The following is a 22,695-nucleotide window of genomic DNA, read 5'->3' on the forward strand; positions in this document are numbered from 1 at the left end:
CACAAAAGTTTTTGATCACAAGACTTCTTCAGTCTCAGCTGACTGCAGGTTTCCCCAACCTTATAAACAGTACATGTGCTTAATGACCAAAACTAGCACCACTGACAAGTGCTAGTTTATAAGGTTAGGGAAGATGACTGGGACTGATGAAGGTTGCTTCAGGGACTGAGAAGTGAAGCAAATACAGAAGACTGCTCAGGTTGCAAGAAGTCACAGCCTCTCGCATGTTCTTGTTGAGTTATCGGTCTTGTGGCTAGTTTCAAGTTTTACTTGCTAGGATGTGGGGCTCATTTTGTAGACAGCAGTCCCAATTAGATTAAAAATGGAGGGTAAAGCAGAGTACGCTTTGGTACAGACCTACCTTGTCACTGATCAGCGATGTTCCATCACCACAGAACACCGGCCAGGGTGGGAGTTTGGGAAAAGTGCAGTAGCCCCATCACCTATGTTCGCACTTAGAGTTACAATATGGAGAACTAAATATGTAATGACACCAACACCCTGCACATAATTCCAAATGAACAATAATCCAGGGGTGTATTTTTCTCTTTATTGCTTCGTTTTTCAAAATAAAAGTGTGATAGGAACTCATGTTTGTTTTGGAAACTGGGAGTTCCAACTTGCAATGTTGCACAGGGGAAGCCCCAGCAAATTACATTTCTACTTTAATGTCTCAAAACCTTATGTGACCAACAAATCACATCAGTCTGTCATCACACAGAGCTGCCTCGTCTGGTGATAGACTTTCTCATTCAAACAACAGAGCTGCCAGGCTGAGGGTAGTCTGCCCCAGCTTTTTGTTTGTTTTTATATTTGACAGATCCCACTTCCAAAGAGTTCTCACAGTCGATCAGTCAATGTGTCTCGAGTTTCAAGTCCTGACAATATTTTCACATTCCTTTCGAGTGAATCACTGCAGCTCTTTCTCGGGCTCAGGCTGTTTATCAACGGCCCTGCGGCGACATTATGCTTTATTTACAACATACAGCAAATGAAACCTACTTTGTCAAAATCTTACATCAGAACAATAACTTTTTTTTTTCTTACAACTTTATTAGGAAACATTACACAGGATAATAACATGGGCTTAAAAACATTTTTTTCACAGTGTCTCATAGATCCAAAGAGAGCAAAATGCCTTAAGATTTCCAAATGTCTTTTACAAAATGTTCTTCGGCTCGTTCGCTTTTGTTCCACAAGTTGCAACATCATAGCATGAGGGAAACCACGTGGGAATTGTGCTCATTTGTTTGGACAGCTTCTGCACCCATAACATATGGGTTCACTCCCTCTCAGAGTGTGTGTGTGTGTGTGTGTGTGTGTGTGTGTGTGTGTGTGTGTGTGTGTGTGTGTGTGTGTGTGTGTGTGTGTGTGTGTGTGTGTGTGTGTGTGAGTCACCAGAAGTGCCTGATGGAAGAAGAAACAGATTACAGACCGAGCAGTGACTATTGCCTCACTCTTCTTTAATGGGTCGGATAAGTTTTTCCGAGAAGATCCCGGAGTGATTTTCTGCATCCTGGTGCTCGTTCCAGCTCTGCTCCCTGACCCCCCTCACCACACCTTCCTCCTGCAAGACACAGTAAACACATGTGAGGACTCAGGGAAACAAATCCACCCTCTGATTAGATACTCGGGACATGACAGTAAGATTTACTAACAGGGTGAAATGGTGCTTCTGAATTCATTTCCACACTGTGTACACAGTGACTGGGAGACCAGTCCGTGAAAGTAAACTCAAACTCAGCCGTGACCAGAAAAGAAGTGTGAAAAGACGCTAGATAAGCTCGACGTGGAAGTTGAAAAATAATATAAAATTATGAACAACTTAGAAGGTTAACAGTTGTCATCTATGGGAAGCCAAATGTGCATTTCCATCTGTTTTTCGGGACTCGTTGAATGCCATTATTATTTAAATATCCTGATCAGAGCAGCTCTTAATATGAATTAATTCTGTGTTTTCTGGAAAACAGGCCTGTGCATCTCCTGTGTACATTGTTTTGTTGTTGTTGTTTTTAATCATAAGTAAGATTTTTCTCACAGCATCTGATTACAGACTCCATTCATGCATTTTCTACCATCCGGGTCTGGGTCATGGGGTAGCATAAGCAGACATTCCCACCCTTCCTTGATCCCAAGGCAATCTTTCCGGTACATCCTGGGTGGACATATCTGAAACGCCTCATCTAGGAGGTGCACAGGATGCATCGCTGTCAGATGACCCAACCACCTCGACTAGCTCCTTTTAATGCCTGGGAATCAGTGACACTAGTCTGAGCAGCTCCTTAATAAAAGAGGTCTGGGTGAGCCCGGACATCATTCAGACACGGCTCATTTCTGCCACGTGTCTTACTTGTTGTGTGACAACAACAACAAGGCATTTTTTATTCTTTATACTTTATTCTAGCTGCCCCATGCTTCTTCGCCGTGGAACTACTTCCACAGTTTTTGTACGATTTTCACCGTTCAAATCTTAAAAAAAAAAATTCTGCTATTTCTGCTAATGCCAGCTATGACTTTTGGTGCTCAGAACTTCTATACTTTTTGAGATATTAAATTTTTTATGCAATTTTTTTGTCCCATTGAAATGAATGGACCACATTATCAGTGTGGTCACTCATTTTGCTTGCTGGGGTGAGCTGTGCTCAGTGAGATGAACAGTCGTTCTCAGAGTGGGAGGCCCGGGTTCAAATCCCGCTTATGGCAACATTTTTTTTCAGTTAACACTTTAACTTTTTAAACTCTTTTCAACACAAATTTCAGCTTTTTCACCCCTTTTCAGCAAAAATACCAGATTCTTCAGCTGTTTTCAGCACAAACTTCTGCTTCATTACCTCTTTTCAGCAGAATTTTCAGCTTCTTGGCCTGTTTTCAGTGGAATTTTTTCACCAGTTTTGAGCACAAATTTCAGTTTCTTCACCTCTTTTCAGCAGAATTTTCAGCTTTTTCACCCCTTTTCAGCAAAAATACCAGATTCTTCAGCTGTTTTCAGCACAAACTTCTGCTTCATTACCTCTTTTCAGCAGAATTTTCAGCTTCTTGGCCTGTTTTCAGTGGAATTTTTTTCACCAGTTTTGAGCACAAATTTCAGTTTCTTCACCTCTTTTCAGCAGAATTTTCAGCTTTTCCACCTCTTTTCAGTTACCTGAGAACTAGTTTGGCTCAGAGGGATGAGTAGCCGCCTTGAGACCAGAAGGTCTGGATTCGAACCCTGCTCATGGCAACATTTCTTTTCAGCTGACAGTTCAACTTTTTCACCTCTTTTCAGTACAAATTTCAGCTTCCTCACCCCTTTTCAGCAGAATTTTTGGGTTTTTACCTCTTTTCAGCAAAAATGTCTGCTTCTTCACCTGTTTTTTTAGCACAGTTTTCAGTTTTTTCACTGCCTTTCAGCACATAGTTTTACTTCTTCAGCTGTTTTCAGCAGATTCCACTACATGGCATTCACACTGCATTTTTGCAGGAAATACAACTTTTTCTACTTTTCTTTCAGTCACTACTCGCAGCTCGCAGCCATAGGTGAAAGCAGGAATGTAAACAGAACGTACAAAAATGTACCGAACTGGAAGAGCACAAGTATCCCCACCCCTGTACTGTACATGGCCTCTCACTCAGAGCAGCTTCACAGGGGAAGCAGAACCTTTCACACTAGTCTGTGCCCTTTTCCCACAAGAGAGGTGAAGCTTCATGTCTCTTTGAGCAGATTTGGCAACCAGGGATCAGACCATTAAGGCCTCTTCATCTTACAGCTGCTCAATCCAATTTTTGTTACGGCTGTGACAAAAAGTTAAAGCTCTCTCCAATCCCATGCTTCCAACACCTTGTCATTTTAGTGCACAAGTACATTCACAGTTTTATTTATCCCACCATTTAGTGCAGAAGAGTTAAATGTGGAACACTGTGCATGCCTTGCCCTCAATAGTGGCAACAACTGGCTTTGTAATAGAAACAAATAAATTTAGCATCCATGATGATGCTAACTATAAATGGCTAAAAGCAGATTTTTTGTTGTGGGCTTGTTTAGTGTAGTAAATGTTAAAATATCACCTTGTCATTTTAGTGCACATTCACAGTATTGTTTATGCTAACCATTTAGTGCAAAAAAGTGAAGTTAGGTTTAGGGTCATCCTCACTACTGAAGAATTTGGTACCTTGTGCTTTCAGAGGCGCAAAATGATGCAAAAGTTCAAAAACATGCAATAAGTAGAATAACAGAAGTGAAATTTTGCTGTGTTGTCATTTGATGTACATGTCATGTGCCATTTCAGACACTCTGCTGTAGATATTCAGAATGCTGAACATAGTCTACTACATTAAACTAGTGTAGTATAAACTGCAGTGCATTTTGGTTTGATTATAGATTCTGACGACTATTCCAAGTTGATCAGCACAGGAAACTATGTACAAACTATCACCTCCCTGCAAACAACTGGACTGTTTTGATTTGCTGGTGGGTTGAAATACACAGGCATGTGATAAAATGCACGTTAGCAAGTACCTACACAGAAAGGCCAGAAACAAACACAGTGGCCTAAATGACATGTCCAGGTCCAGAATGTACAGGATGTGTGTAATCTCCAGAGTGCAATGGGAAGTAAGATATGGTTTACAAGTACACACTACACAAACACACAAACATACCTGTTGAGTGTCAGCAAGAACCATGATGACGTCGCCCTCTTCAAACTGGAGCAGGCCTTCTTCAGATGCTGCGTGACTCTCTAGTGCCACCCCCTGGTGTAAAACAAAGCTGTTTTATTCCACATTACCACACGGCTGTGACGTTTAAAGGCTTAGCTCACGCAAATTATTAGAACTCTCCAGGTTATTTTAGGGGGACTTTACTGTTATAGAAATGTCAGCTGTAGCTGCTTTAAGATTAAGTGTGTACCTTATAGAGGAAGCCTGGTGGACTGGGGGAACCCGAGTCATCTCCTGACTCTAACCCTTCGTCCAAATCTTCCTGCTCCTTAGCAGGTAAGAGGGGGCTTTCATTGGAGCGGAAGGATACACGAGGGGCTGGAACTGGTGCCGGTTTGGTATTGGCCTCCTCTGATGTTGGATCGCTCTCAGCAGCCTTATGTGGGGCATCGCCACCAGCAGAATCCGAGGGATCAGTGATCTCCTGGCTTGCTGCTGCCTCTGACTTTGGTTCTCCCTCCTTGCTGTCTTCTGACTGGCTTTCAGCGGGCTCCGACGCAGCTGCTGCCTCTGGGTTTTGACTGCTCGTGTCGCTCCTGTCGCTGTTGTCATTGTCACATAGCGACTGCCTCTTGGGTGAGCCGGTGCCACTCGAGCTGAGATCGGAATCTGATGAGCTAACACTTTTCGAAGGGATGCTGCTCTCTTCTGCTGGGATGCTTTCTTCAGCGATGTTTTGAGTCTTTGGGACAGGGGAAGAGGGTGCAGCATCTTTGCCGTTTTGGGAATGCACGGAGACGTGGTCAGCTGGGAAAGCGGTGTTGCAGGGTATGGGATTGGATATAACCAGGGACTTTCTCTTCTTTGACTTGCTGCTTGTGCTATTTAAAGAACAAAAGCACATTATTTGTGACTGAGTTATCATTAACACCCCAGCATACAGGAAAGAAAAAAATAAGTGTCCAAAAGTAGCAGAACCCTTCCATTTAAAGATCTAGAATTTTCTGTGAAATCAGTGGACTTTGTTGCAGTCAAGTATCAGTTTGCTATTCTTGACACTGAAGCAAACTCCTCGTCATTTGCCAAGTGTGGCTTCCTCCCATCTACAAGTTACATTTCTACCCAAAGTTGCACTGAATTCGGTGAGGAATGCAGGAAAAAAAATCAACAGACAACAGTCCTACAGGGTTTTCAGCCAACCTCAGTACTTGTAGAGTTCTGTTTTAGGTTATTTTCCTGTTAAAGGAACAATGACCTGCAACTGCAACAGAGTTCTTGAACACTCTTGACAAGTTTTTTGCCTCAGAACACCTTTATAATTTGATCCAGTTCAACTAATACTGCACAGAATCAAGCAGACACATCTGGGCCTATAGTATACCTGACATTTAGCCCTAATGAGAATGAGCTGTGGCTAAGATGTGTCAGCAGCACTGTGAGAAATAGCCAAAAGTGCATCAAAGAAAAGTGAACGCATGGGCCAAATATTATTGCATAACATATCTTAGACTCCTCTGCGTTTCATAGTGAAAGATTTTTACTCGTAATACCTAACATGCCTCACCAAAAAGCTTTAAATGGTTTAATCGAAGGTGCAAATTTGTTGTTTTTCCCCCCATATAAAAATAATTAATAAACCAAAGCAGTACTATATATTCTGAAGCCTGTGGTTGACACACTGGAGAAATACTTTAGGACAGCGGTCCCCAACCCCCGGGCCTCGGACCGGTACCGGTCCGTGAGTCGCTTGGTACCGGGCCGCGAGAGTTGAGGCTCAGGTGTGAAATGTATAGTTTTCAGGGTTTTTATCAGTTTTCAGCGTTATTTTGTTATCGTTTTTATAGTTTACTCTGTTTTCCTGGGTCTTTTCACGTGTGTTATGAATAAATCTTCTTTTTTCCGGTACCGGTACTAGTTTTATTTTGTTGTATTTATCCGCGACACCTTAAAGGCCAGTCCGTGAAAATAATGTCGGGCATAAACTGGTCCATGGCGCAAAAAAGGTTGGAGACCGCTGCTTTAGGACACTTTTAGGATTTTTGAGATTCTCAAACTGCTTTGAATTTAATTTAAATGATGGTAATTTTCACACTGAAAAACCAAGGCCTTCTGGCTTAATGAAGAGCTAAAATGGATCCACATCATCCCCCTCTACAAAGTTTCATTGTCTACAACAGGGGTGGGGAACTGCAGGCTTCAAGGGCCGGTGTCCTGCAGGTTTTAGACCCTGGGTCAACACATCTGAATCAAATGATTAGTTCATTACCAGGCCTCTGGAGAACTTCAAGACACGTCGAGGAAGTAATTTAGCCATTTAAATCAGCTGTGTTGGATACATCTAAAACCTGCAGGACACCGGCCCTTGAGGCCTGGAGTTCCCCAACCCTCAGTCTACAAGATAGGAAGCACTGAAAGTGAATGCTAGTTTGAGATTTTGTTGTTTGTTGAGTTACAGCCCATTTAAAGATCCAGTATGGGGGAAAATCGCAACCTGGTTTACGAAAAACACGAAGAACAATCTCCCAGAAGCATCAGTACAGGATGCAAGTTAGAAAAAATTTTGGTCAGAGAAAAAAAATGTGGTTAGAGTATTTCATTTAATTTGGTTTCATGAAGAACTGAGCGTTCTTATACGAATACAAACACTTTTGTGCCAAACCCTTGCATGTCTGTGTCATTTATTTCAAAGATAAAACTTTTGCAAGGCTATGTATGCAACACCTTCCACTCGCCTATGTGGCCATCTTATCGCTTCCGACACAGAAACAAACAACTCTAAAAAACAAGTGTCCACATTTGGGCAACACAATGAGGGCAATGGAGGTCTCTACTGTGCACGCAAACCCACATTATTTCCCATTGTTTTCATCTCCTCTCAGCTGTAAGAACCATTTTAGCATCTTCCAGTTATTATTTTGGTTTCACGGGAGGCTATTTTAAGCCTGAGACAAGACATTTCTTAATGCGCACACAGCTGCCACAAATGATGCAACATGTGCAGCAGAACACCCTACCTGTTCAGGCCCTTGATGATGAAAGCTTTGCCCGAGTGTTGAGTCTCCAGTTTCTTCATCACATTGTACAGCTCACGGTTCAACTGTAAACACAAGCACACCGTCCACCTTCAATTCACATTACCGGTGAGAGAGTGAGGAAGTTGAAGGCCATGTGTGACATCTTACCCCGCTCATTTCTTTATAGAAAACATCCCTCAGGTTGGAAATGTTTTCGAAGACCGTCACATAGCAACCTATCCGACTGCACAGACAAAAAGACAAAATTGAACTTTCAGTTTGTCCACATGACACTTTTCTTAGGTTCAGTTATACTGGCTGACGTACCTTTAAACATATAAGCCAACAATCTACACTACGTAAAAATATTGGTCCACGTCTCTTTCTCTTTTAATTCAGCTGTTCTCAGTCTCTTTGCTACATGTGTATAAAATCAAGCACCTAGCTATGCAGTCTACCCTTTATAAACATTTATGAAATAATGGATTGTTCTAAAAAGTTAACTGAATGCCAGTGCGGTACCGTAATAGGATGCTACCACTGCAAAAAGTCCATTTGTGAAATGTCTTCCCTCCTAAATATTCCACAATCAAGTAGTATTATTGCAAAGTGCAAGCCTTTAGGAGTCACCGCAACTCAGCCACCAAGTGGCAAACCACATGAAGTATTAACATCAGCACAGAAACTCCACACTGGGAGTTTCATGGCATGGGTTTCCACGGCCGAGCAGCTCCTGTAGGTGTAACGTGAAGGTGACCCGGGACTTGTCAATATAGTGTATACCCTGTCATCTCAACTTTATATCCAATACAAACATAAAAGCTCCCAAAATAATAAAAATCTGTATAAATTTAATCTGAAAGGTGATTTCATATAAGAATGGTCTAAATATGCAAGTCTTAAAAACCTACATCCATATTCTACTTTTATTTATCCACTCATGATCCAGATTCCCACTGAGATTCCACTGAGCTAGTTCTGTGTCTACTTGCTGCTGAAGCATACCTCTGATGGAGAACAGGCAGCTCCTCGCGCAGCTCGTTATTTATTTCTTCAAAGACATTCTGAGCTTTGTTGAATTCCTCTTCTGCCTGTTAAGGAGGATTTAAAAGAAGAAAATACAGTCGAGATCAGACGTCTTTATCAGCTGGCACACTGCACGTCTGTGCTGCGCAGGCTTTAATTTTAATGCTACCTTGGCTATTTTAGCTTCATCCTTTTTCTTTGCACCCTGCAGCGCCTCCAGGTGGTGTCGTGCTGAGTCATAGTCCACCAGTTTCCGTCCACGCTTGGCAACTCGTTCCTGAAAAACAGTTTTTCAAAGCGAACAATCAAATTCAAATAGCTCTTAGCATCTGAGAGACCAAAGTAGCTGTTTTAGCGTCCCCTTGCAGGACTCATTTGAGCGTCGGCTTACCTTGACTTCAGGAAACTGGCTTGTATAGTTCTCCATGGTGCGGACAAGCTGGTCATTTATCTTCTCTTCGTAGTCGTTCCACAGCAAGTCTTCACTCTAAGAAAAACAGATGGTGCCACATTAGAGTTAAAAACTCTTGTTCCCATTGCACTAAGCCACAAATAGGCAAGCATACAAACAGTGTTGCACATTATGGAAAGCTTCAGTCGCAGTTTGTCCAGTGTGACAGCTGACCGTCCCATCCACAAAATAATTAGTGAAAAGGCCCTCGCTTTATAGTTGACAGTTAGTCAACAGTGGACATTCCAGGCTTTGGTGTGTAATTTAACCCAGTACTCGCCCAATGCTCTCCATCCATTGTTATTTCATCCTTACAAAGATATTTTTATTGACATTCCATGGTCTGTGTTTGACATATTGCTGCTAAACTAGCATTAGTCTAATTTTAAATGTCTCATATAAATATTTAAGACAACTAGAAAATTTGCATTTCCTGCAAAAATGCTGTGTGAAGCTGTACGGCTGAAGCTGTCTGCTGAAACTAACTGAAAAGTTGTGAAAACTGTAATAACTTTGCAGAAGCATAACAACTTAGCAAAGATGCAATTACTTAGCAGAACTGCAATAACTTAGAAGAAACATAATACTTGGCAGAAACACTATAACATAGCAAAACTTAGCACAAACATGATAACTTCTCAGAAATACAGGAATTTAGGAGAATTACTATATTTAGCAGAAATACTATAACATAAAAGAAATACTATGATTTAGGAGAAATACTATAATATAATATCTGTATTCAATGGGTATAACTTGGTTGACTATTTGACTCTAGATGAAGGTACTTTTAGCTGCTCCTTTATTTCCCATGAGGTCACCACACCAAACAGAACCACATGTTTGATTTGGCACAAATTTTACACTGGATACTCGTCCTTACTCACACTCCCGCTTATCTGGGATTGGGACCAGCACTAGCAGTACTCTAGCTTGTGACCCGTTCCCTTCTCCTCCCAGAAACAGGGATATTTCATTTGTAAGGCAAATTTCTTCACAACTACATCACAGCACAGTTGAGTTCAGCTGTGCAGTGGCAGATATACCTGCTCACTGTAGCAATGATGTAGGTAAACATAATTATTGAATTTCAGACTGTCTGTTTGTTTTAGCCAGAGACTCCGTGTCAACTCTTTGCATTGAGCAGCTGGCGAGAACTGCTTCTAGAAGGACTTTGGAATTAATCAGCTCAAGACAGAAAAATAATATCCAAACTCTCCTCATGAGTTGCTGGACCTCACACCAGAGAGTGAACTTGCATTTAAATGTGGGTATTTGTTAGTACATGTTGCATGAAGGTCACTAATATTTTAAAGAAGTGTGTGATTCCAGCCAGTGAAACATTGATGACATGATCCACAGTAGTCCTAAGTAAAAACTGTATCAGTAGGATTCAGTTCAATTCTATTCTATTTCTGTATCGCCAAATCACAGTCAACATCACCTAAATCAACAATCACCTCAAGGTGCTTTAAACTGCAAGCTAAAGACTCCGCAATAATGCACAGAAAACTTCAACTATCAGATGACCCCCTGTCAGCAAGCTCTTAGCGACAGTGGGAAGGAAAAACTCCCTTTTAACAGGAAGAAACCTCGGCCAGGCCATCTGCCATGACTGGTTGGGGGTGAGGATCTAACTATATATTGTACAGGAAAGATGTCAGTCTGTGTAAGTGTCCTAAACTAGCATTCTTAATAATGGCCAGCAGGGGGCAAATCCTTTGTAGTCTGGTTGCATAGAAATCTATGGAAAAATGAGCCTTCTTCTCAATTAATCCATGCCCTCAGTAAACAATTTTCGTATCAGTTTATTGCCCCATTTGCTCGTTTGTAGTCATGGTGAAGACAAATAATGCCCAAATTGTAAATTAGAGTTACTAGATTGACGACAAAGAAGGGCTGGCCTAACTTGTGACTGATAAGTCCTCAAACAGTCAGATCCCAACCTGTACTTGTGGCATTTAGCTACCAAAAAACCTGAGACGGTGGGGACTTCCCTGTTTTATTTGGGAAGTGGGACTTCCCAAATAAAACAGTGGCTGCATCCAACTTTATATTCAGTTTGTGGCTAAAGCACATTCACAAAAAACACATCATAATCCTACTTCTGTTATAACAGCGAGATCTTTCACTCCATCCCAGTCTGATTCATAGATGTCGCTCAGCGTCTGGGATAGCCGCTTAGATGTCTCATGTATGCCTGTAAAAAGGAAGAAAAAAAAAGAAATCTTAAAATGTAGTCATGACTCCATGGGAATAAGCCCATCTACCTTCTTGCAGCACAAACAGCACCACGGTGGTATTGTTTTTAAGGTTTCTGGTGCTGCTGCTGCTGCACCCACATTACAAAGGCCAAAACAACACTAGTTTCCTGACTGGAGCTCACAATGCAGGCGCAAAAGCTGACAACATGAAAAACAACGGTTTCTCATACATGACTCACATATGCGATGCTGCGTCTGCTATTTTTTTTAAGGCGGGATCAGGGATCTTTACAACTTGGTAACGCAGACAGGATTGCAAAAGTCTCCCACAAAAAAAATAGAAGAATTTCACTTCCCTAGTTTTCAACTTCTCCCCTCAGTAAGACTGGGGATTCAATCCATGCTTTGCAAACCCACCTTTCACTGCTGCATAGTAGGCTTTGACATCTTTAAACAACCTGCTTCCGTCGATCTGCGTGCAGGAAGAAAGGAGAAAAGTTCAATTCAGTGACGCCCAGTAACAGTTGGACAATATAAGAAAATGGTGCTGCATCATTTCCTTGACATCAGTGTGCTTCAGCTAGACTGCAGGCTGTTAGTTTGCTGTGAAACTCTCTCTGCATCAGTTTGCTTGAGATCGCAGCTCCTTGCAGTCTCACCACAACTTGGAGTTTAAATTAAATAACAATCACAATATCTTATGTGGTTTTTGTGAAGTGAAAGCAGCATGGAGTGTCAGTGGGTAGACTTCCTTCCTGTTGCTTCCTGCAGTATGTAGTGTAGTTGTTTGCCACTTGGTGAACTTAAAAACTGAGCAACAGAAGCCTAACAGTGGCAGCGATTACAGTATTAATACAGTAACATGGAATACAGATCACCAGTACGCAACAATAAGTGAAGGCATTTTGTTACTTTTAAAATGAAAGTGGTTTTACTTCCTCTTTTCTAAATTTTAAATAGTCTACATTTAGAGCTGTTCAGAAAGGCCAGTCTGAGGCTTTCAGTTCATCAGCCTGTAAAAACCCTTCTTAAACGACAGCTCTTTCACAATTTAGGGTAATGCTGCACACAGATCTCTAGGGGAGACATAGTAAGTCGTATTTACACAGAACAGATAAGAAAATAGGCAGGAGCTCCGTCTTGCATTTCCTGTTTTCAAGGCCAGGATGATTGCCTGAACTTGTGAGTTGGCACGTCAGTGCGGGTAAAAAAAAGACACAAAACACTTTTTGGCCCTGTTGCAATTATGTGAAGAATTTTGGTAAAGGGAAACAAATGAGCTTCGAGATTAAAGATGTTAAAGGGGTTTTATCAAGGTTGTAGAGCAGAAAGCAGAAGACTACATTTAGAAACTGTGGTTACACTGTTGGAGTACCTGCTGTTTGTTGAGGTTCTGGGAACAGAGCTCAAACTGCTCATCTTTGGTTTCCATAGTTTTGCCCAGTTTCTGAAGGACCTGAAAGCATAAAAAAGAATCAGATTGAGTAAATTTTAACAATACGCCACGAGAGGTTTCTACCACTAACGACGTGTGCTCATACAGATTAAAGTTAAACTATATCAAAGCCTGCCTACAGGTGTTGTAGAGTACGTGCAAGTGCAACTAAATAATATCACCTAAAGTTGGAACTTGAAGAAAGCAAATAGAAAAATTAGGAACTGCAAGTTCACCAGACATTACCTAATTTTACCAATATTTAGCAGGTATAACACACCTGAATCTCCCACAGAACTGTTGAGTTACTTTATTGGTGATTGTTTGTGTTGTGTAGTTCAGCTCCACCATTTGTAACGCCTTTTTTTTTTTTACACTATATAAATGCAATAACATTAAACCTAATTCACTGAGTTTTCCTTCACGTGATGTTTTTGCAGATGCTGTATATTAGGTCCACAATGATGCGTAGGCAGTCCAACTTGTAGTAAAAAACATTTCAGCTTGGTCCTCTAGTTATTTAGTAGCTCTGCTTCAAGGATGCCCACAACAGGAGAGCACCGACATTCCCTCACATTCAAATGGTCTGTTTAGTGCATAGACTGTAAACAAAAAATGGCTCCCATCACCAGTGGTTTACAGACTTTCATTCTGAAAGTTCAAGATTGGCATTTTGGCTGCCGCCAACTTGATGTTTTGAAACGAGACAAGATGAGCTAAGAAACCAAAGGATCCTGAATGCTCATACTGCAGCACCTTGCTAATCACATGGTAGGCCCACCCTAAATCACACCCTGCATTGTCATCTGTTCTGAACCTAAGAAAGACCGTAATTTACAAGATTAACATGATGCTTTTTTCACTAAGACTTGAAACCAGCATCTGTGTCCAGACGTTTACTGAGGTCACAGACATGTAGGACATGTTCAACATGTCTGATCTGCAACCAGCCATGTTGCCCCCTGACAGCCATTAGAAAGTTTACACCACTTTGTCACCACCTTTAAAATACAATCTATGACCAAATTACATATTTTTTAAAACTATATATTAAACTCTGCCTCCAGCATCTGGCTGCTGAATCACTGAATGATGAATTTTTGAGGCTCAAATTGAAAAAAACTTAAAAATAGGTTTTGCAGACACAGAAAATACAGATGACTGTTGTTTCTTTAAAGGTTTGTGACCACGACATGCAGTGATACGCACACTTACAACATAACAAAATAAACCTGTGTAATGTAAAGTGGATCTATCTGACAGTGGGGATATACTGACCTAACCAGACTAACACTCTACTTAGAGCACCATTTACACCCGTCCCAAAACTTAACCAGACACATGTGGCTAACTTTTTCTGAGCCCTTCACAGCCCAACGAGTGCAGCTGTTTGAAACCTTTGACTTGAAATCTGCATATAAAAGCTCTCATCATCATGCCCATTCTTTAATTTACCACCACAGAAATCACAGAGTCGCCCCAAAACAGCCCTTTAGTCTTCACTGTACCGAAAAAGCAAGCCTTTGTAGCTGCTGCTTTTAGGTGGAGTGGTGAATTCAAGTTTGTTGACCACAAACCGAGAAAGACACAGCTAGTGAGAGGAAGTGCACAGTCAGGAAGTAGCAGCATTTCTGTGTCCGCACACAGCTGCATAGCAGTGAACAACAGCATGTTGCTCAGACGGGGGAAATCTAAGCTACCGTTTTATTAGTGGTTAAAAAGGGGGCCAGTTTAGTGAGGTTAACGGTGAACCCACACGCATGAACTGGAGTAAGTGGCTCAGTCTGGTACAGCACAGTGTGCAGACTGCTTTGAATGCTGTCTTGTGGTCAGGATCACAGTGCGTAAACGCGTCCAGATTGATTGATGCCCTTACAAACCATGCAACGGTACACAACTGAAAAGACAGCAGTGATGAAGTCGAGCAGTTCTCTCACACACACAAAAACACTGATTACAAAAGTGAAATCAGTGGGGGATTTTTTTTTAACCAATCACCCTGCTTAGAAGCGAAACACGCTTTCAGAAAGCCTGTCATCGTGGGAACATGATGGCAAGGTCTCTCTCCCTCTCTCATGCTGGCTTTTCCAGCCCTCAACACCGAGCAGCTTAATAAAACGAGCTCAAGTATGTCCGTCTCATAGTTTAACAGAGCCGTGGCAGTGACTCTCGGGCACTGTCAAGAAGTTGCGTGGGCTCAGTGAAACTTTTTTAAAAAGTGGATCTCCTCTGGCTCACCTTCTCCTGGGCTCGATTCAAGGACTTCTGGACCCGTTTCGCGAAGATTCCGGCTCCAGCCTGGAGGTTCGGGCCCATCTTATTCTCCGCCATCGTCAGCTGTCGCGCTGTCTCTCTCTCCTCACTGACTGCTGTGCGCTTCCTCCGCACGATTCAACTGCGACTTCAGCTGTTGTAGGCGGAGGTGGAGCAACACGATGTCAAAACGCGCGCGCGCAGCCAGAGATCAGTTTGCTCGTCCTGTTGCGACTTGTCAAAGAAATTAGGCCATTTGGAAACGTTCCTGCGTGTTTTCATCTGCTGAAAACACGTCACGTAAGAGTTGAGAAATCCACTCCTGCACCTGCGGCCAGGTAAACTCTTCCAGCGAAAACTCACCTGAAAATTATGTGCGTAAATTACGCTTCTGTGGTGCAGCGCAGCTGATTCAGCGACGTGACGTAGGCGGGCAGGGTGAGGGTTAGCGGAGGCAGATGATGCTGCCAAATTTTTTTTATTTTTTCAAAGAGAATTACACAAGACCTCACGTATCAGCCTTTCATATTATATATATGTCTGACCGGAGATTTCTTTACGGTCGAATATTGTTATTCATATATAAAGGAATAATCGGATCTGTACGCTTACTGGCCACTTCATTAGGTACTTTTTATAATGTTCAAATAATTATAAAAAGCTAATGGTGGTCCGATTCCATCGGAGTATGGATGTGTGTGAATGTTAGTAAGCACTAGAAGCATAGAAGACAGTGCTTGTGTGAATGGGTGAATGTGGCATGTTGTATAAACTGCTTTGATACTCCGGGAGAGTAGAAAAACGCTACCTTTCTTGCCCATCAAGAATGGGCAAGAAAGGCTATTTAAGTGACTTTGAATATGGCGTGGTTGTTGGTGACCAGACAGGCTGGTTTGAGTATTTCAGAAACTGCTGATCTACTCGGATTTTCCAACACCACCATCTCCAGGGTTTGAAGAAGATATTTAGTGAGCAGCAGTCATCTGGGCAAAATGCTCAGAAAGCTGCTGTTGATGTCACAGGAGAATGACTAGACAGCTTGGAGCTGATAGGAAGACAACAGTGACTCATACAACCGCTCGTTACAACCAAGGTATGCAGAAGAGCATCTCTGGTCAAACCTTGAAGCAGATGGTCTACAGCAGCAGAAGACTACACCGCGTGCCACTCCTGTCAGCTAAGAAGTCCATACAGGCTCACTGAAACTGGATAATAGAAGATTGGAAATACACTGTCTTGTCTGATGAGTCTCAGTGTTTGCTCTAACATTCTGAACTTGGTAGGGTCAGAATTTGGTGTAAACAACATAAATGCATGACTTCATCCTGCTTTCTATCAACAGTTCAGTACACTGGTGATCTAATGGTGTGGAGGACGTTTTCTTGGCACACTTTGGGCTCTTTAGTACCAACTAAACATCATTTAAATGCCACAGCCTAGCTGAGTATTGTTGCTGGCCACACCGGTCCCTTTATGATCACAGTGTACCCATCTTCTGACATGGCACAAAGCTCAGCTCATCTGACACTGGTTTCTTATACATAACAATGAATTTGCTGTACTCAAATGCCTCCACTGTCACCAGATTTTAATCCAAAACTGCACCCCTGAGATGTGGGGAAATAAGAGCGTTGCATCATGGATGTGCAGCAACTGTGTGATGCTATGAGATCATTATGGCTCAAAATCTCTGGGGAGTGTTTCTAGCACTTTGTTGAATCTATTAAATGGCCGTGTGTAGTTTGAAAGAGCCATCTGTGATCTTTAAATCACAACAATCTAGCCACATACATAAAATGTGATCAGGTGGAACTGCAATGTCTATCTTGGCCACTGTATTCAAGATGATGAGTCAACATGGCGGCTTACACAAACTGGCGCCTGCTCCTATGTATTTTTAAGATGTAATTACACCCTAATCAGTGTGTCAACATTGTACAACATAATCAATGTACAATGTTTTTAAATAACCTAATAAAATTATTTATTGCTTCCTTGGGCGACTGTGGCTCAAGAGTTGGGAGTTCGCCTTGTAATCGGAAGGTTGCCGGTTCGAGCCCCGGCTCGGACAGTCTCGGTTGTTGTGTCCTTGGGCAAGACACCCCGCCTACTGGTGTTGGCCAGAAGGGCCGATGGCGCGATATGGCAGCCTCGCTTCTGTCAGTCTGCCCCAGGGCAGCTGTGGCTACAACTGTAGCTTGCCTCCACCAGTGTGTGAATGGGTGGATGACTGGGTGTGTAAAGCGCTTTGGGGTCCCTAGGCGGGACTAGTAAAAGCGCTATACAAATACAGGCCATTTACCATTTACTTATGAGCACAGCAGTTACTTAAAAGTTATTTAAAACAACAAGATTATATCCATTTAAAAGAAGGCGTCACTAACAGCAGCGCTCCGCAGCAGCAAGCTTCACGGACCATCTCCAGTCAGACTCTTTTACAAAGTTTTACAGCCTCCTCCAGAGTAAACAAACACGGACACATATTGACACATGACGTGAGCTTCCTGACAGCCTACACTTGCTACAGATGAATGGCTGCCAGAGCTTTTTGTCCTACAGTGGCTACTGTAGCTAGGACTAAGGTATACTTGCCATATTGGTTACTTTGCTCAACACCCACACAGGGGGCACACAGCTAGCATAAAAACATCATTGTACGCTTGAATTGGGAAGTGGTAAAACAGAATTCAGCTGCAATCTGCTGACATCTAGTGGTGATATTTTAGACATTGTAACTTTAAATCTTTTTAAAATGACAATACTTTGAATATTTTCCATAATTACATGTTTCATCCAGCTTGTGTTTTCACATTTCTACTTAAATGTGAATAAGTTGTTCTGTTTTCACAAACTTCTTTGTTATTGGCTTACATACAATGCAGTGAAAAAATATTCACCTCCTTCCTTTTTTGCGTATTTGTCACACTTACATGCTTCAGATTATCAAATACATTTTAAGATTAGACAAAGATAACCCAAGTTAAAATGCAGTTCTTAAATGATTTTATTTATTAAGGGGAAAAAGTTATCCAAACTTACCTGATCCTATGGGAAAAAGAAATTCCTCCTAAACCTAATGACTGGCTTGAAGTCCAGTCAAGTTTTTGCATTAACTGGCAATTAGTTGTCCACATTGCTCTTTTTTGCAGAACTGGTTTCAGCCACATTTGAGATTTTGCAAGCATGAACGGTCTGTTTAAGTTCATGGCAAAGCATCTCAGTCAGATTTATATTTAACTGCTTATTATTTTGCACCTTTTAAAAATATAAATCCTCTATATCTACATTATAACATAGTACATAAGTAATCAATAAACCCAATCCAGTACTATGTATTTTTATTTCAGCAAAGAACACCAATGCCTGTTTAAACACTTTGCACAACAGTTATTCCAGGCAATCAACTCTCCCTATTAAAAAAAAAAAGGATTCCTGGAAACTGCTCTGACTTCCTAACACGTTTGCTGATAGGAAGCTATTGACACATCTCCTTCTTGACACTATGACTAATATGTTATGATACATCCTACAGCATACCATAATCACAGAACAAGGTCAGACAATCACGTCTGATTGTTAAATTCAGCTAATATTCACAGAAGGCTGTTTAATTAGACCTTTTGTCACGGTACTGGGCCATGAGGCCCAGGGTTTAAGTTCTAATGCATATTTTTGTATCCACATGTGTAGTTTAACGCATCTAGTTGTTTTCTAGTTTGCAGTTTAGTCCTTGGTTTCTTTGTCCCTTTTGTCATCTCTCCCTGGTCCGTGTGTCTACCTGTCATGTTTCATGTCTCTGGTTAGGTTAAGTTCATGTTCTATCTCCATGTCTATGTCTCTGTGTTTCCTGTTTTATTTTGAAAGAGTATGGTGTTCTTTGTTCATTGTAGTTAGTGTTACTCTCCCCTGTATTGTCATTATGTTTCCTTCTAGTCAGCTGTGTTCTCATGTGTCTCCACTTCCCCTGATCACCTCATGTGTGTATTTAAGTCCTCAGTCTTCCTTTGTTCGTTGCCGCGTCATCTGTTCAACTTCCCCTATGTTACACCAGGCTTCAGGACTCTGTGCTGGTCATGTCCATGTTACTTACGTATATACGTTTCATAGTTCCTTGTTGTTCCAGCACAGAGTCCTGTTCACAGTTGCCTCCGTCATGTGCGTCATTGTCACCCTGTCTTAGTCTTCCCTGCTGTCTGGGTTAAGTGTCAGTTCTTAGTTTTCCCAGTTCAGTTTCTAGTTTAGTTTTGTGCTTTCTGTTGTTTGCCACGTTAATCAGCCCAAATAAAGGCTCGCTTTGCGTTTCAAGTTCGGTACTGTCTCCTCGTCTGTGTCTGCACCTGGAACCTCACACTCCCACACTCGGTCCGCCCACCGCAGACCGTGACAGCTTTAGGGAATTTTAAAGCTATTTGGGAACTATTGTTAACCCTGCTCTCCTCATTTATTTCTTATTATGTTTGTGATGAAGATTATGAAGAAAGTACAAGTTAAGTTCTGGGAAACTCTGTGAACACATGAAGTGTGGGCACTTGACCCAGTAGATCAAGTTTTACTGGCTCCATATTTTGCTATCTTGATGGGGGTGGTGATAGGCTCATTTTAGTTACTTTGTATAATGTTTTAGCTTTATCTAGCTGTAACTTAACGCATCTAATTATTAATTAATAAATATTATATGAATATCTCACATGTACAAAAATAAATGTAATAGTGTATGAATAAATGTCACCGAAACTTGTTATACATTCGTCCTACTATCCAGTATCTGGATGTTACATGTTTATGGTTTATTGCCATGCTTTAACAAAGGTGTGGTCGTACTGGGGAAATACAGTCGTAACCACATACCAGTGCAGCAACTTATAGGTGTGTGTGTGTGTACTTGTATTACTCATTCATTTTGTTGGGACAGACCTCAGTGAAAAACATGTATCGATCATGTAAAGTTAGTTTTAGGTTAAGATGAGGACAAGTAGCTATAGTGTGCATTAGAGTGAGGAGGTGATTTATTTCACTGCTAAGTGATTAAAAGTTCCTTCTAACTTCATGTGGACAGAAGGTTTGTTTAGAGTTATTGTAGGGTGGATGTTTCTGCCTTTTGGGGACATTTTGGCAGGTCCTGGTGAAAAAAAAACCATCTGTTGGAGGGTTAGTGACTCACAGATAAACACCATAAGCCTTAAAATATTTCTTAAAAATCCATCACTTGATCCAACTATCCTAGCTAATTATAGGCCAATCTCCAAACTTCCTTTTATCTCAAAAATTCTTGAAAGAGTAGTTGTAAAACTACTATGGACTATTAGGGCCAAATTAAGAGAAATAAATATATTATTGATCATTTTGAGAAAAAGGTCAAAATGTGGAGATTATACTTATTTCAAAGCAAACTGGTACGGTTGCTGTACCCTCTAAAAATGCCTTCTATAGATGAATTAGTGAGATCGTACTTCAGAATAGTTTTAGTTACAAGGAAATGATTTCTCTTTTAGCAAATAAACATAGTGTTGTAATCAGTATGGGGACTGAAAAGATGGTCCAGAAAGCTGCATCTGATCAGATGTGGAAGAGCTGATTTGTACAAAATAAAATGTCTGACAGTGGAGAGATGCAAGGATATCGATGGTTACACCCTCATACACTAAAGAGGATGTATGTTGTGTCACAAGACAACTGATCAATTTGTTTCAGTAACTCATCTACACAAGCCATTCTGTAGATTGTATAGCAGACAGTTTTGGCTTGAAGCGACTGTAACCTCCACACTTTTTTGACTTTTTTCTCAAAATGATCAACAATATGTATATTTTTTCTTAATGTAGCCCTAATTTGTATAAAACCGCTAACTGATCATCTGCAGATGAATGGTTTATTTAAAAAGTTTCAGCTCTTCACAGCACAGAAACAGCATTAGTGAAGGTTATAAGTGATCTTCTTATGGCCTCTGACAGTGGACTCATCTATGTGCTTCTCTTTTTAGACCTCAGTGCAGCTTTCCACACTATTGAGGTGCTGCACTGTAGTGGTTTGACTCATATCGATCGAAAAAATTCTGATTTGTTCATGTAAATGAAGAGTTTTCTTCACACAGAAAGGTTAATTATCTATCCTGTGCTAAGACCACTTCTGTTTACATAATACATGCCTCCCTTAGACCACAGGTGTCAAACTCCAGTCCCCGAGGGCCGGTGTCCTGAAACTTTTCTGTGTGTCCCTGCCGCAACATACCTGAATAAAATTAGTAGGTCATTAGCAAGACTCTATAGACTTGATTGTATGCTATTGACTTTCTATAGAGTCTTGCTAATGACCTACTAATTTTATTCAGGTATGTTGCAGCAGGGACACACAGAAAAGTTTCAGGACACCGGCCCTCGGGGACTGGAGTTTGACACCTGTGCCTTAGACCAGCAGTGTCCAACCTTTTTTGCGCCACAGACTGGTTTATTAGAAAGTGAATTCACAGGCAGAGGCTTCAGCTTCCAGGCTCCCATTTTGCCTTTAGGAGATAGATAGTCTCTCTACTTTTAAGATTAGGCTTAACACTTTCCTTTTTGCTAAAGCATATAGTTAGGGGTGGATCAGGTGACACCAAATCCTCCCTTAGTTATGCTGCAATATTCCTGGCCTGCTGCTATTATCAATCTCTGGTTCTCTTAGTGTGTCTTCTTTCCTGTCTTCCTCTCATCACTCCCAACCAATCACAGCAGATGCCCACCCCTCCCTGAGTCTGTTTCTAATTGAGGTTTCTTCCTGTTAAAATGATTTTTTTTCCTTCCCTCTGTCACCAAGTGCTTGCTCATAGAGGGCCATTTGATTGTTGAGGTTTTCTATGTTGCTTCTATATTATTGTAGGATCTTAACCTTACAGTATAAAACACCCTGAGCCGACTGTTGTTATGATTTGGTGCTATATGAATAATACAAAATTGAAATATTGATTTATGCATGTCTTTATCAATCTATCATCTTGTCTATGTTCTTTCTTCAGAAACCAAAAAAATCGAGAGAAAAACATTTGTATTAATATTGGTTTACGTAGTTTTTATTATTTTAAATTAAAGTGTATTTAAGACATGACGTTTTATTATTAGGGTTACTGAACTTTTAACAGAAATTGTGCTGCAGAGTGGACATCTGGAGTTTGCCATAGGAAGTTGTGACAAAAGGAAGGAATAGACCGTTTAAGAAGGAAGAACCTGGAAAATTATTACGGCGAAAATGTACCTGTGGCACACTTACCAGCAGATGGCGGTAGACACCAGCCTGTAAGCGTTACAGGACCCACAATTAGACAAGTAATATTCACAATAATGCTGAAATACTCAGGGGCTACGGGCTCACACGGTTGTCAACTTAGCTTTCTGTTGCTGTCAAACGTCAGCAATACATCAGTACATTCCTGTACAGCTCCTCTTCAATTCACTCCTGTCTTGAATTAGGATTAGCTGTCTTCCGGAGACGCCTGTAGGCCCCCAACTTGTGTTAGCGTCCCCTTAACTGACAGTTGCTACTTATTTTTTACGTAGATGCGCGTTTAATTCTGAAATACTTTATTTTAAGCGGAATATTTTGATTGCATAACAGTTCTTGTACTTTACGGCATGTAATTAGCCGACCCTGTGACGTTTATAGTTAGATGCGTTTTATAGCACGAGGTTCCCCGAGCGGGAG

At 41.3% G+C, this 22,695-nt stretch overlaps 1 protein-coding gene across 2 annotated transcripts; it reads right to left on the reverse strand.

Moving 5' to 3' along the window:
* Positions 1–528: 528 nt before the first annotated feature.
* bin2b (bridging integrator 2b) lies at positions 529–22,611 on the reverse strand. 2 transcript variants are annotated; one of them, XM_084927499.1, is made up of 12 exons: positions 22,264–22,611; positions 12,709–12,789; positions 11,751–11,805; positions 11,235–11,329; positions 9,070–9,165; positions 8,848–8,955; positions 8,658–8,743; positions 7,821–7,896; positions 7,653–7,735; positions 4,889–5,519; positions 4,639–4,731; positions 529–1,567 (listed from the first exon to the last, which is right to left on the reverse strand). In XM_084927499.1, the coding sequence occupies exons 2-12, from the start codon at positions 12,763–12,765 to the stop codon at positions 1,454–1,456; spliced, it is 1,494 nt and encodes a 497-aa protein (XP_084783625.1). In that variant the 5' UTR covers positions 12,766–12,789; positions 22,264–22,611; the 3' UTR covers positions 529–1,453. The 2 variants fall into 2 exon arrangements, with proteins under 2 accessions (XP_084783625.1, XP_084783624.1); XM_084927498.1 differs by lacking the exon at positions 22,264–22,611 and adding an exon at positions 15,007–15,385.
* Between the last annotated feature and the right edge of the window lie 84 nt (positions 22,612–22,695).

Source organism: Perissodus microlepis, chromosome 5 (genome assembly GCF_051167445.1).
Source record: "Perissodus microlepis isolate ML-2025 ecotype Zambia chromosome 5, ASM5116744v1, whole genome shotgun sequence".
Taxonomy (NCBI): domain Eukaryota; kingdom Metazoa; phylum Chordata; class Actinopteri; order Cichliformes; family Cichlidae; genus Perissodus; species Perissodus microlepis.